Source organism: Cottoperca gobio, chromosome 3 (genome assembly GCF_900634415.1).
Source record: "Cottoperca gobio chromosome 3, fCotGob3.1, whole genome shotgun sequence".
NCBI classification, from domain to species: Eukaryota; Metazoa; Chordata; class Actinopteri; order Perciformes; family Bovichtidae; genus Cottoperca; species Cottoperca gobio.
In genome coordinates, this window is record NC_041357.1 from 2,890,647 (window position 1) to 2,905,000 (window position 14,354).

The 14,354-nt window shown below is 41.3% G+C and overlaps 1 protein-coding gene across 1 annotated transcript in view; it reads left to right on the forward strand.

Annotated features, from left to right (window-relative positions):
- The window catches only part of pcsk6 (proprotein convertase subtilisin/kexin type 6), a 29,287-nt gene extending 16,392 nt beyond the window's left edge, over window positions 1-12,895 (forward strand). Inside the window, exons 11-22 of the mRNA XM_029460033.1 lie at window positions 5,636-5,739; window positions 5,851-5,968; window positions 7,279-7,467; window positions 8,994-9,130; window positions 9,255-9,410; window positions 9,654-9,756; window positions 10,229-10,425; window positions 11,051-11,138; window positions 11,230-11,333; window positions 11,601-11,730; window positions 12,113-12,225; window positions 12,554-12,895. Coding sequence (XP_029315893.1) covers window positions 5,636-5,739; window positions 5,851-5,968; window positions 7,279-7,467; window positions 8,994-9,130; window positions 9,255-9,410; window positions 9,654-9,756; window positions 10,229-10,425; window positions 11,051-11,138; window positions 11,230-11,333; window positions 11,601-11,730; window positions 12,113-12,225; window positions 12,554-12,666 — 1,552 coding nt within the window. The 3' untranslated portion in view covers window positions 12,667-12,895. The remainder of the gene's footprint in view (window positions 1-5,635; window positions 5,740-5,850; window positions 5,969-7,278; window positions 7,468-8,993; window positions 9,131-9,254; window positions 9,411-9,653; window positions 9,757-10,228; window positions 10,426-11,050; window positions 11,139-11,229; window positions 11,334-11,600; window positions 11,731-12,112; window positions 12,226-12,553) is intronic.
- Window positions 12,896-14,354: the final 1,459 nt, after the last annotated feature.

Genomic DNA, 14,354 nt, shown 5'->3' on the forward strand with positions numbered 1-14,354 from the left:
TCACTACGTAGTCCACTATATAGTCCACTACTCACTACGTAGTCCCCTATGTAGTCCACTACTCACTATGTAGTCCACTACTCACTACGTAGTCCACTATATAGTCCACTACTCACTACGTAGTCCACTATGTAGTCCACTACTCACTATATAGTCCACTATGTAGTCCACTACTCACTACGTAGTCCAATATGTAGTCCACTACTCTCTACGTAGTCCATTATGTAGTCCACTACTCACTACGTAGTCCACTATATAGTCCACTACTCACTATGTAGTCCACTATGTAGTCCACTACTCACTATGTAGTGCACTATGTAGTCCACTACTCACTATGTAGACCACTACTCACTACGTAGTCCACTATGTAGTCCACTACTCACTACGTTGTCCACTATGTTGTCCACTACTCACTATGTAGTCTACTACTCACTACGTAGTCCACTATGTAGTCCACTATTCACTACGTAGTCCACTATGTAGTCCACTACTCACTATGTAGTCCACTATGTAGTCCACTACTCACTATGTAGTCCACTACTCACTACGTAGTCCACTATGTAGTCCACTACTCACTATGTAGTCCACTACTCACTACGTAGTCCACTATGTAGTCCACTACTCACTACGTAGTCTACTACTCACTACGTAGTCCACTATGTAGTCCACTATTCACTACGTAGTCCACTATGTAGTCCACTACTCACTATGTAGTCCACTATGTAGTCCACTACTCACTATGTAGTCCACTACTCACTACGTAGTCCACTATGTAGTCCACTACTCACTATGTAGTCCACTACTCACTACGTAGTCCACTATGTAGTCCAATACTCACTATGTAGTCCACTACTCACTACGTAGTCCACTATGTAGTCCACTACTCACTACGTAGTCCACTATGTAGTCCACTACTCACTATGTAGTCCACTATGTAGTCCACTACTCACTATGTAGTCCACTACTCACTACGTAGTCCACTATGTAGTCCACTACTCACTATGTAGTCCACTATGTAGTCCACTACTCACTACGTAGTCCACTATGTAGTCCACTACTCACTACGTAGTCCATTATGTAGTCCACTACTCACTACGTAGTCCAATATATAGTCCACTACTCACTATGTAGTCCACTATGTAGTCCACTACTCACTATGTTGTGCACTATGTAGTCCACTACTCACTATGTAGACCACTACTCACTACGTAGTCCACTATGTAGTCCACTACTCACTACATAGTCCACTATGTAGTCCACTACTCACTATGTAGTCCACTATGTAGTCCACTACTCACTATGTAGTCCACTACTCACTATGTAGTCCACTATGTAGTCCACTACTCACTACATAGTCCACTATGTAGTCCACTACTCACTATGTAGTCCACTATGTAGTCCACTACTCACTATGTAGTCCACTATTCACTACGTAGTCCACTATGTAGTCCACTACTCACTATGTAGACCACTACTCACTACGTAGTCCACTATATAGTCCACTACTCACTACGTAGTCCCCTATGTAGTCCACTACTCACTATGTAGTCCACTACTCACTACGTAGTCCACTATATAGTCCACTACTCACTACGTAGTCCACTATGTAGTCCACTACTCACTATATAGTCCACTATGTAGTCCACTACTCACTACGTAGTCCAATATGTAGTCCACTACTCTCTACGTAGTCCATTATGTAGTCCACTACTCACTACGTAGTCCACTATATAGTCCACTACTCACTATGTAGTCCACTATGTAGTCCACTACTCACTATGTAGTGCACTATGTAGTCCACTACTCACTATGTAGACCACTACTCACTACGTAGTCCACTATGTAGTCCACTACTCACTACGTTGTCCACTATGTAGTCCACTACTCACTATGTAGTCTACTACTCACTACGTAGTCCACTATGTAGTCCACTATTCACTACGTAGTCCACTATGTAGTCCACTACTCACTATGTAGTCCACTATGTAGTCCACTACTCACTATGTAGTCCACTACTCACTACGTAGTCCACTATGTAGTCCACTACTCACTATGTAGTCCACTACTCACTACGTAGTCCACTATGTAGTCCACTACTCACTATGTAGTCCACTATGTAGTCCACTACTCACTATGTAGTCCACTACTCACTACGTAGTCCACTATGTAGTCCACTACTCACTATGTAGTCCACTACTCACTACGTAGTCCACTATGTAGTCCAATACTCACTATGTAGTCCACTACTCACTACGTAGTCCACTATGTAGTCCACTACTCACTACGTAGTCCACTATGTAGTCCACTACTCACTATGTAGTCCACTATGTAGTCCACTACTCACTATGTAGTCCACTACTCACTATGTAGTCCACTATGTAGTCCACTACTCACTACATAGTCCACTATGTAGTCCACTACTCACTATGTAGTCCACTATGTAGTCCACTACTCACTATGTAGTCCACTATTCACTACGTAGTCCACTATGTAGTCCACTACTCACTATGTAGACCACTACTCACTACGTAGTCCACTATATAGTCCACTACTCACTACGTAGTCCCCTATGTAGTCCACTACTCACTATGTAGTCCACTTCTCACTACGTAGTCCACTATATAGTCCACTACTCACTACGTAGTCCACTATGTAGTCCACTACTCACTATATAGTCCACTATGTAGTCCACTACTCACTACGTAGTCCAATATGTAGTCCACTACTCACTACGTAGTCCATTATGTAGTCCACTACTCACTACGTAGTCCACTATATAGTCCATTACTCACTATGTAGTCCACTATGTAGTCCACTACTCACTATGTAGTGCACTATGTAGTCCACTACTCACTATGTAGACCACTACTCACTACGTAGTCCACTATGTAGTCCACTACTCACTACGTTGTCCACTATGTAGTCCACTACTCACTATGTAGTCTACTACTCACTACGTAGTCCACTATGTAGTCCACTATTCACTATGTAGTCCACTATGTAGTCCACTACTCACTATGTAGTCCACTATGTAGTCCACTACTCACTATGTAGTCCACTACTCACTACGTAGTCCACTATGTAGTCCACTACTCACTATGTAGTCCACTACTCACTACGTAGTCCACTATGTAGTCCACTACTCACTACGTAGTCCACTATGTAGTCCACTACTCATTATGTAGTCAACTATGTAGTCCACTACTCACTATGTAGTCCACTACTCACTACATAGTCCACTATGTAGTCCACTACTCACTATGTAGTCCACTACTCACTATGTAGTCCACTACTCACTACGTAGTCCACTATGTAGTCCACTACTCACTACGTAGTCCACTATTTAGTCCACTACCCACTATGTAGTCCACTATGTAGTCCACTACTCACTATGTAGTCCACTACTCACTACGTAGTCCATTATGTAGTCCACTACTCACTACGTAGTCCACTATATAGTCCACTATTCACTATGTAGTCCACTATGTAGTCCACTACTCACTATGTAGTGCACTATGTAGTCCACTACTCACTATGTAGTCCACTATGTAGTCCACTACTCACTATGTAGTCCACTACTCACTACGTAGTCCACTATGTAGTCCACTACTCACTACGTAGTCCACTATGTAGTTCACTACTCACTATGTAGTCCACTATGTAGTCCACTACTCACTATGTAGTCCACTACTCACTACGTAGTCCACTATGTAGTCCACTACTCAATACTGTAGTCCACTATGTAGTCCACTACTCATTATGTAGTCAACTATGTAGTCCACTACTCACTATGTAGTCCACTACTCACTACGTAGTCCATTATGTAGTCCACTACTCACTACGTAGTCCACTATGAAGTCCAGTTCTCAGTTTGTAGTCCACTACTCACAACGTAGTCCACTATGTAGTCCACTTCTCACTATGTAGTCCACCACTCACTACGTAGTCCACTATGTAGTCCACTACTCACTACGTAGTCCACTATGTAGTCCACTACTCACTACGTAGTCCACTATTTAGTCCACTACTCACTATGTAGTCCACTATGTAGTCCACTATTCACTATGTAGTCCACTACTCACTACGTAGTCCACTATGTAGTCCACTACTCACTACGTAGTCCATTATGTAGTCCACTATATCGTCCACTACTCCCTATGTAGTCCACTATGTAGTCCACTACTCACTATGTAGTCCACTATGTAGTCCACTACTCACTATGTAGTCCACTACTCACTACGTAGTCCACTATATAGTCCACTACTCACTACGTAGTCCATTATGTAGTCCACTATATCGTCCACTACTCCCTATGTAGTCCACTATGTAGTCCACTACTCACTATGTAGTCCACTATGTAGTCCACTACTCACTATGTAGTCCACTACTCACTACGTAGTCCACTATATAGTCCACTACTCACTACGTAGTCCACTATTTAGTCCACTACTCACTATGTAGTCCACTATGTAGTCCACTACTCACTATGTAGTCCACTACTCACTACGTAGTCCACTATGTAGTCCACTACTCACTACGTAGTCCACTATGTAGTCCACTACTCACTATGTAGTCCACTATGTCATTCACTTCTCACTATGTAGTCCACTACTCACTACGTAGTCCACTATGTAGTCCACTACTCACTACGTAGTCCACTATGTAGTCCACTACATAGTTTCTTTTGTAGTGCTGTCCGAATCTATATTATATATAATTATACCCTATATAGTGAACTCAAAGTATCCCACGATGCATCGTGAAAAGTGGTGAACATTAATGGTATCCAACCAAGCAATATATATCATCATGAACTGTGCTGAAAGAAAAACGGACGGACTAGAGGAGAGGGAATAGCGCGATTGACAAATCCATGAGTTTTACAAAAATAACATGTTAAATTTGAGCAGAGCTCAACACTTTGTATTGATTAATTTGGGAAAATACGCTTATTACCCCCACATTGACAACGGCAGAAAATAAAGCTTTATTCTTTCAGTTCTTACCTTTTACAATAAAAGCCCTAGGCATGCTGCATCACTGCTTACCAGGGAGAGCTGAAATACACTCAGAGCATTTCTCTAGAGGCAACTCAACAAAATAGCTTACAATATGTATCTATCTCATAAACGTCAGTAATTGTTATGGATGGTCCACCAGCCGGCGTTGATCTGGCACATTTAGTGTTCCTAATTTTCAACTAAAAATGTAAATCTAAAAAAAACACACAGCTCACCAATATAATTTCCATTTTATAAAATGCTCAATAATTTCTTGAGAAAGCAGGAAGTAATAAGATATATCAGGCTTTGGATACACACCGACTATAGTTGTTAGTAGAATATGTTCATTGTTGGTTTTGGTCTTATCATGCAATTAGATAACAATAGGAAAAACATAGAATACCACCACTCTCATCCTTTTAGCTTAAGTTAATGGTGTCTTGTATTCCTCTTCCTGTATGAATGTACTGTGGCCTTAAAGGCTTAAGTTGACCAAAAACACAGCGCATTTCCTCAAACCTACAGAATCTACATAAATTGAATGAATTTGTCATAACAATCACAGCCCCAACAAAGCAAATAAAGATAAAGGTCTGGCCAAATGAGATGAACAGTGTCTTTCGTTTCTGCAGCCTTTTGCTGACATGGAGGGACGTGCAACATCTTCTGGTGAAGACTTCCAGACCAGTCCACCTGAAAGCTGATGACTGGAAGACCAATGCTGCTGGACTCAGGGGCACGCTGCACTCTAATACAACATTGAAGCCTTAGATAATTATAGAAGCTCTCAGTATAATCCTTCTTTATGTTGTCTTTTCTTGTAATCAGTCTGCGTCTGTTCTCACAGTCAGCCACCTGTATGGTTTTGGCCTGGTGGATGCAGAGGCCATGGTACTGGAGGCTACCAAGTGGAGGACTGTTCCTCCTCAGCACACCTGCAGCCAGATGCCTGAGCGACGCAGCAGGTGAGGGAAACTGCAAAGTGTAAATAATCCTAGGAACACTACAGACCAGTGGTCTTCAACATTTTTCGGGCCAAGGACGCCCAAACTGGTGTAGCATGGTGCAGGGACCCCCTACTGTATATATTGTATAGAAGAGGCTTGAAGAGGTCCTTTCCTCCACTCTGTCTCTGACTGTAGGTGCCCTTCGCGAAGTACAGCGGAGGTGGGAATGTGAATGGCAAAGCAAAAAAAATGTTTTAATTTGAAAAATACAATTTCATTTTAATTGTTTTTAATTGCTTTATCTACAACAATTTTGCGACCCCCCTGCAGTACCTCTGCGGACCCCTGTAGTACCCCCTGTTGAAGACCTATGCTACAGACAGATTGAAATCTGATTTCTGCTTTAGACTCATTCTAAGCAGATGTTGAAATGGTGTAAATGCATCCATCTCTTGAAATATCCACTCACTGATGTTCTTAACACATCCACGGTCCAACTTTCGTCTCACTCGTAGTTCATCAATACGACTTTCATGTGTTTGTGTTAGCTTATGGTTAGTTGGTAGCTAACACTAGCTCAACCAACTGTTGTACCTACCTGCAAACACACCTTTATTTTAAGTGACAAGTTGTAAGGGGTACTTTAAATAAGAACATGTAATTATTTTTGTATAAATCTTTAAAAGAAAAAAATGGTGCAATGGTTGGACTAGTTTCTTCAGGTTTGCAGTGATTCACTTCTTCAGGTGAAAGAGTTTAAGTATGCTGAGGTCTTCTTCAGAAGTGCATTGGTACTGCAATGCGGAAGCTATACTGGACTGTCATTGGAGAGAAAGAAAAAAGACAATACATAGTTGAAATACAAAGTTACAATCCTAACCTCTCAGAAGCTCTGGCTCAGGAGCGGGTCGAGCACTAATCTGAAGATCGGAGACTCGATCACTGGTGTCCTCAGGCAAAATACTGAACCCCAATTTGCTCCTAAAGGCACAGCCATCTTAATGTGACTGTGTGTGAATGAGCATTAGATCAGACGATGAGCAGTTTGGAACCTTGTATGGCAACCCTGCCATCAGTTTTTGAATGTGTGTGAATTTGATTTATTAAATATAAATGCAATCCATTTACTATTATTATCTTCCTCTCAAAGCTTTTCACTTTGTTGTTGTAGTTTATTTAGTGTGATGCTGACCTTACTTCACATACTGCCCCGAATACTCATGTTCCTTATTGCACCTTACAGGCACTCTGTTCCAAATCAATGGAGGGCAATCCCTTCTAACAGTTATCATTTAATTGCATAATGCTTATCCTTATGGCTGTCCCAGGTACATCCATGCTGGCGAACGTCTCAACAGCAGCATTACCACCTCTGGGTGCTCAGAAGAACCTGAGCAGCACGTGGGTTACCTGGAGCACGTGGTCGTCAAGGTCCTGATTGTCCACCCACGACGAGGAGACCTGGAGATCAACCTCATCTCTCCGTCTGGGACGAGATCACAGCTGCTAAACAAGAGGTGAGAGCTACACTGTACACACCAAAGCATGCTGCAGGTCCTACAATATCTGAAACCCGCATTAGCCTTTTATTAAAGGGTGAGTTCTACCAAATTCAACAGTTGTATCTATCTGTGCAGATGCTTCATCTGCAGAGGTCTGGGAAAGTTTTCACTATTTTCAGTTCACAGTGAGGTCTGTGGATTGTCTCAAGTAACTGGAATATTGTTGTTGGTAAAACACGCTGCTGTTGAATTGGTTTTAAATCTTATATTCCAGTGTACCAAAGTGAAGTTTATTAACGTCACTCCCCAACCTCTGACCGCACTGTATGCTTGCAGGCTATGGATGAGGCATGTTACAAATATCGAATATATACTCTGTATTCACATAAATACTACCTCAAGTATTTAAAAAAGTAAGAAAGAAAAAAAAGATAGATTTTGTGAGAGACTGGATTCCATCAAATGGTTCAGTGAAGATTCAAATGATTTCTGAAAAGCATTCTTCAAATAAATAGGTAGACCGAGAAAAGAACCCAGCTCACACAAACACATACACACACACACACACTCACTCACTCACTCACTCACTCACTCACTCACTCACTCACTCACTCACTCACTCACTCACTCACTCACTCACTCACACACACACACACACACACACACACACACACACACACACTGAAGGACAGGCAAATATCTCTCTGTTGAATTCCTGTCAAAGTAAAGCAGCCGATTTCAGTGTGTGAGGAAGCCACAGAGTCAAACATTAGTGGATAAGAGATGGCCCCTTGCTTTTAGTTAACACAGGTTTGAATGCTCTGAGTTTGCAACAACACTGTTCATCTCTCACTGCAGCGTTGTCTGTAATTACTTTTATTGTCATTCTCTTACTGAGAGCGCTGCTCAGTCCATATTCCTGCACACATACTTATCCTGACAAGACAAGACATTTATATTCATTATATTATATATATTATATTATATTAATTTATACAGCTTAGAGCTACAGGGACACGGACAAGATGGCTACGTTGGCACATTTACAGAAATAGCTATACATTTCTGTAAATGTGCTCATTTTCAACTGAAGTTCCTCGGAGAGATGTCACGATACCAGAGATGTAATAGTCAACACCAATACCAGTGAAATTCCACGATTCTCGATGCCAATTGGATTCCACCAAATACAGTCTGAACGCAATTTCAACACAGTGTTGTGTTGTTTACAATGTAGTATTATCAGGACAAAAAAGGGTTTGTCCCCTGGATGCGTAAACAGTGAGTTTAATGAATAAATAATCACAAACAATCAAGTGTGTGCATACTGTGTGCAGAGTGAGTGTGGTAGGAGCAGTCACATTGAGAGATTTGAAGTCTAAATGTATGAACAGTCTGTTTTGGGTCACCAAAGCTCTAAACTGTCCGAAGATGTCATCATGTGTGACTGATACAATGTAAAGGTCTCTGAAGAGCAATTTAGCCCATGAGCTTAACTTCACCTTTCTCACGTTTCATTCACCTCACTGTTGTGTTTACAGGTTGTTTGACAGTTCCAATGAGGGCTTCAGGAACTGGGAGTTCATGACAGTTCATTTCTGGGGCGAGAGAGCAGAGGGCACGTGGACTCTAGAGATTGGTGACTCACCATCGAAGCAACGCAACCCTGAGGTGCTGGGTGAGGTCCAACAGCACACTCAGGCTGGCATTTACATTTAGATTTACCATGACAATTGAAGCAGATGTCCTTATCCATAGAAACCTAAAAAAAGGTTTCTTATTATTATTGTTACTTGGCACAGGCAACCTAAAAGAATGGACACTGATCCTTTATGGCACATCTCAGAACCCTAACCAGCCCTACAGTGCTCAGCACTCCCGCTCAAGGATGTTGGAGATCCCAGCGCCAGAGGAGATCCTGGTGGAGTCAGAGCTGGAGGAGGAAGACGAGTACAATAGTGAGAGAATCAAAGAACATCTCAACTGAAATAACTAATTATAATATTGCAGTTTTTCTTTTTTTACTTTAAGGACAAAAACTAATCAAATCTAATTAAAAAAAACATATTTTCTCAAGAAGTCTAGAAATTGTGATCGCATAATGATGTTGTGGAAAGAGAGTTATTAGTTATCTGCTGGTGATGATGATTTTGATGATGGTGGTGTTGTTGTTGATCATAATCCATGTGGTGTTCATCAAGGCCCATGCCACAGTGAGTGTGGAGACCAGGGCTGTGACGGACCAGATACTGACCACTGCCTTAACTGTGTCCACTTCAGCTCTGGCAGTTTGAAAAGTGGCAGGTAAGAGTTGATAGAAGTGTCCCAAACTTTAAAGCTGAACAATATTGTCTTATTAACAGTTGATCACATTAGTATGTGTCATTTGAAAAAGGTCCTACTCTACATTCTCTGCCCAGCTCCAAATGACAGATGGAAAGTTTGAGACAGTGAACAGTGTAAGTTGGTGACCACACCATAGCTGGTGTAAGGGGGTCAGTCAGTTGGCCAGAAACACAAACGATGATGTTGCTGGATAGGCATGTGTTTGCTAATTTTATAAATGTCATTGTCCATCCCAGGTGCCATCACATTATACTTAATGATGATTGGCTAACTGCCCGGTCAGAGGCGGGACCTTAGTTCAATGACCTTGAGTACAGTTTGAACCGACTGCAGCACTGTTCTGGCTTAATCAATACAGATCCAACCATAGAAGCTTGTCCATATTTTGCTGTGAACTAACTCTCTTTCATTGTCCCACCTCTGTGTGTAGAACCTGTGTGAGCCACTGTCCACTGGGACACTATGAGGACATAGCGTCTCGACGCTGTAGACGCTGTTATAAAGGCTGTGAGGGATGTGTTGGCCGATCAGCCGGCAATTGTCTCTCCTGCCGAAGAGGCCTTTACCTCAACACACTCAACTCCAGCTGCATCGACACCTGTCCCCCAGATTACTTTGCTGATGAGAGTAAGTCAACACATCCACAGTGTAGACCTCAGTTGGCCTTTTATTAAATATATGATATGTATTAGTCATGTAGGTCAGGGCTTTCAACATTTTAGCTGGATATTATAACACACACACTTTTATCTCCCCTACCTAAACAACTCTAAAACAGTCCCACAAACTCATAATGCTCTTGTTCCTTATCCAAACCTAACCAATTATTGTAGTTTGAATTCACAATGTTAACCATGTGTTTACTGCGACTCTAGTGGAGCGTCATAGTTCGACATGAGGGCTACCTGGTGCCTTAGGAAGAGACACCAAGGGGTCTTTAATAATCGTCCGTATGTAAAGAGTTATATGTACGAATGGTTTGGAAGGTTTGATGACCTTTGTTTAAAATCACTGTGTGGGCATGATGGGGACTAATGAGGGAAGAAGCAGACAATCCCCACCAATGTCAAGGTAATTACAACACATAACCTATAACCATATAATTATAGGGAATATTATCCAATCATAACGTTTCCTGGTATCCTGGTATGTAAAGGATCAATGGTAAGGCCCGCTGTGGTTTTGCTGATTCAGAGGTGGCTCATGTTATTTCCAACACTATATTGATGCTTGTTCATGCTGTCTATGCCAGATCAGAGACAGTGTCTGAGGTGTCATGACACCTGTATGAGATGCCTGTGGTCTGCAGACAGATGCACTGCCTGCAGCAGAGGCTATAGGTATGTTAAAACAGTTGGACTGCCATTTATATTTGAACTTTATTTTATATTTGAAAACAAAGTATTGTAATGTAGCTGATTTTGTTTATAGTCTGGCAGGGATGACTTGTGTTCCTGAATGCACCAATGGGACCTTTTTCCATCTGGAAGAGATGACCTGCAGCCCATGCCATTCCTCTTGTAGGACTTGTACAGGTCAGTGAGTTTGTCTGGTATGTGTAGTTTCTACAGTGCCATCACAGAAGCAGCGGAAATAAAAGCTCCTAGTGATCAGGCAAGGGAATTCAAAGTGCTTTACAAAAACATTAAAAGCATTAAGACACAGTGCAAGGAAAATGCTAATGTCAAAACATGAGGTAAACAAAACCTGTAGCCTAGCAGACAAAGCAGAAGAGATTCAGGTACAGTGACCTGAAGGTTTTCATCTTGCATGACATTAGGTTTAATGTCTGTGTTTCCCAGGGCCGGGTAAGGAGGAGTGTATCCAGTGTGCTGAGGGCTACCTGCAGCAGGAGTGGAGGTGTGTGCCGACCTGTAGTCCTGGATACTACTCTGGAGAGGCAGCAGGAGTCCCTCATAATATGTGTTACAGGTGGGTGATTTTCAGCCCTACAAATATCACTGGTTCATAGCTGGATCATTTAAAAAGGTGTTTCTAACAATTACACTGTAGCTGTGAAAAATGGTTTCAAGTCAGTGAGTCAGGGTTCAATGCTTCTCATCTGTATAAGATCCACTGTAAAATCTAAATTCAAGTTCAATTATATTAATATATATTTGAATTATACTCCTGCCACTGTCTGGTACAGAGGAAAACTCCAGCTTCAGTTGTGTTTTAATTTAAAAGTAAAATGAATCAAAAGTCTACAGCTTAATACTAAGCAACTTTCTTTATACAACAGGAAATGAACAAAATAGGTGTTTGTTTAGGATTTGATGATTTCAGTTCTGTTCTAATGCATTTATCTCTCAAGGTGCGAGGAAAACTGTCTGAGCTGCAGTGACCCTGGAACAACTTGCACCAGATGCAAAGAGGGATATAGTCTGGTCAGCAGGACTTGTATTGTCAATGCATCCTGTAATAATGGTGAGTTTGAAAGGATATGCTCGGGTCGGGTCAGTGAGAGCCGGCTCACTTTCGGAGAGCACAGAGAGATGTGAGAGGGTGTAAGACCTAAGTGTTTTCAAAGTCTTCTGGTGTATGTGGGCATAAGTTAATGTCAAACAATTCCCTCTTTATTTCTGTCACAGTATAGCTCCTCAGCTAAACTTTATTTATGTTTTCTCAATATTAAGTAAAAATGCAACACATAGCAAATATAAGCAAAAGACACTGGACACTTAGAACAGGGAGCAGACAGTAAAGTGTTAGTGAGTGAAGCTGATTCTGTGTTCTGCTCTGATCCGTCTGTCAGCTGATGAGGTGTTCTGTGAGATGGTCAAATCCAACCGTCTCTGTGGGAAGAGGCTGTACCGTCAGTTCTGCTGCCGTACCTGTCTGATGAACGGACGAGTGCTGATACTCTAAATCAGTCTAAAGCAGGGATAACAACTGGAGTGTTGTCATTTATCTACGCCAATTACAATCATTCATAAAGAATTAAAAGGTCTCACTTTGGAATGAAGCTCTTCAGTTATATTTTTGCAGGTTGTTGAGGCCCGCTGTAATTTTCATAGAACATTTTGTACGTGGAATGTGTAGAAATGTTTTGTACTGAACATTCATTTTATTAAACATGTGCAGAACTGAAGTTTTACTTTCTATAGCATTTAATGATATTAGTTTAAAGTTGTGAGCTATTGTCTATTTCCCATCACCTGTTTTAAAGAGTTTTTTATATTGAGCTGGATATTTTCAGCTCAATATAAATCTAAATAATAAAGCACACTGAGCTTTTGCTACAGTTTTTTATTTGATCACTTCTGCTTTTCAGCACTGCAGAGCGTTTGAACATCAGCTCATGGTTCTTCTGCAGCTTTACTGTGTTTTACACTCTCACTGCAGCAGCAGGAGCATGCAACTGTTTTCAGTAAAAAAGCTCTGATAGACTGCCATCATGGGACAGGAACCACAGATGTTAACAAAAAGAATTGTGATCAATATTAGAACTAAAAAGAAATAAATTCTTGAGGATGAAGATGGAGAGTGTAAGCACAGAACCGTGGCTAGCAGTCAATCCCACATAGTGCAGCCTTCAAAGACCCATATGGTCCGGAGTGTTTGAGGAAAACACACAACAGCTGTAACCTGGTGAGTGACCTGACGTTTAAATTCTTCAGATGAAGCAACTGGAATGTGTTCTTTTTATGTCCTCTTGGTGTATAACTGGAAAATCGCTCATCTAAGACCCAGACGTGTTTGTATCCTGTGTTGATGTTGTTCCTGGTAATGATGAAGATCCTCTCCTTACGGAGCGGGTGGGGCTTGTTCTGTCTTATGTCAGACCTTCCTGTCCTGTTAGTGTAAATTGTGTAAATAATAAACACAATTTTCATTGAGGGATGGTCCAATCAATATGTAAACAAGAACAACTGATGCCATGAATTTAAGATTAAAGATGCATAAGCCTGTCAGTTGATTGCGACAGAATGTTTCATTTAATTGCTGGTACTTTTACTATGTCTGAGCTGTAAACATGTTTTGAAATATCTAAAAAACAAATGTCCCTGTGTGCGGGAACATACAATTGTATAAATAGTCCTACTGGTTTTCCCTTTTTGGCAAGAAACTACGATAGATCAACGAACTGAACTGTCTAAGGCTTGCTTTAATCAAGGGTGAAATGAAAACAGCACATTTAAAGACTTGAAAAGGAGAAACCAGAATAAATGATGTGTTTGATCTTCCGTACAGGTCATGAGGGTTCACTGAATGGTTGTTATGACCTTCACAGTCAGCTCTCCACCACCAGCATGGGAACTCCACATGAGTTTTTTGATATACAAATGATCGTTTTGTGGCTAAAGTGTTCCTTTAAGGGAAGTGAAGCTTCGATGTGCATTAAATAAGAGACAAATTGTTTTTGCAGCTTACTTTCATCAGACGATCACGTCAACCCTTCCTCTGACGTGCTGCTCACAGGTTAGGGGAGCTGAACTTTCCATAAATCCTGGATAAGAGCTTAATCAGATTTAACTCCTAAACCTAAACCACTTTATGCATCACCCTGAGAATGTTGGACTAGTTGGGACTAATTTATTGTGTACACTGACATC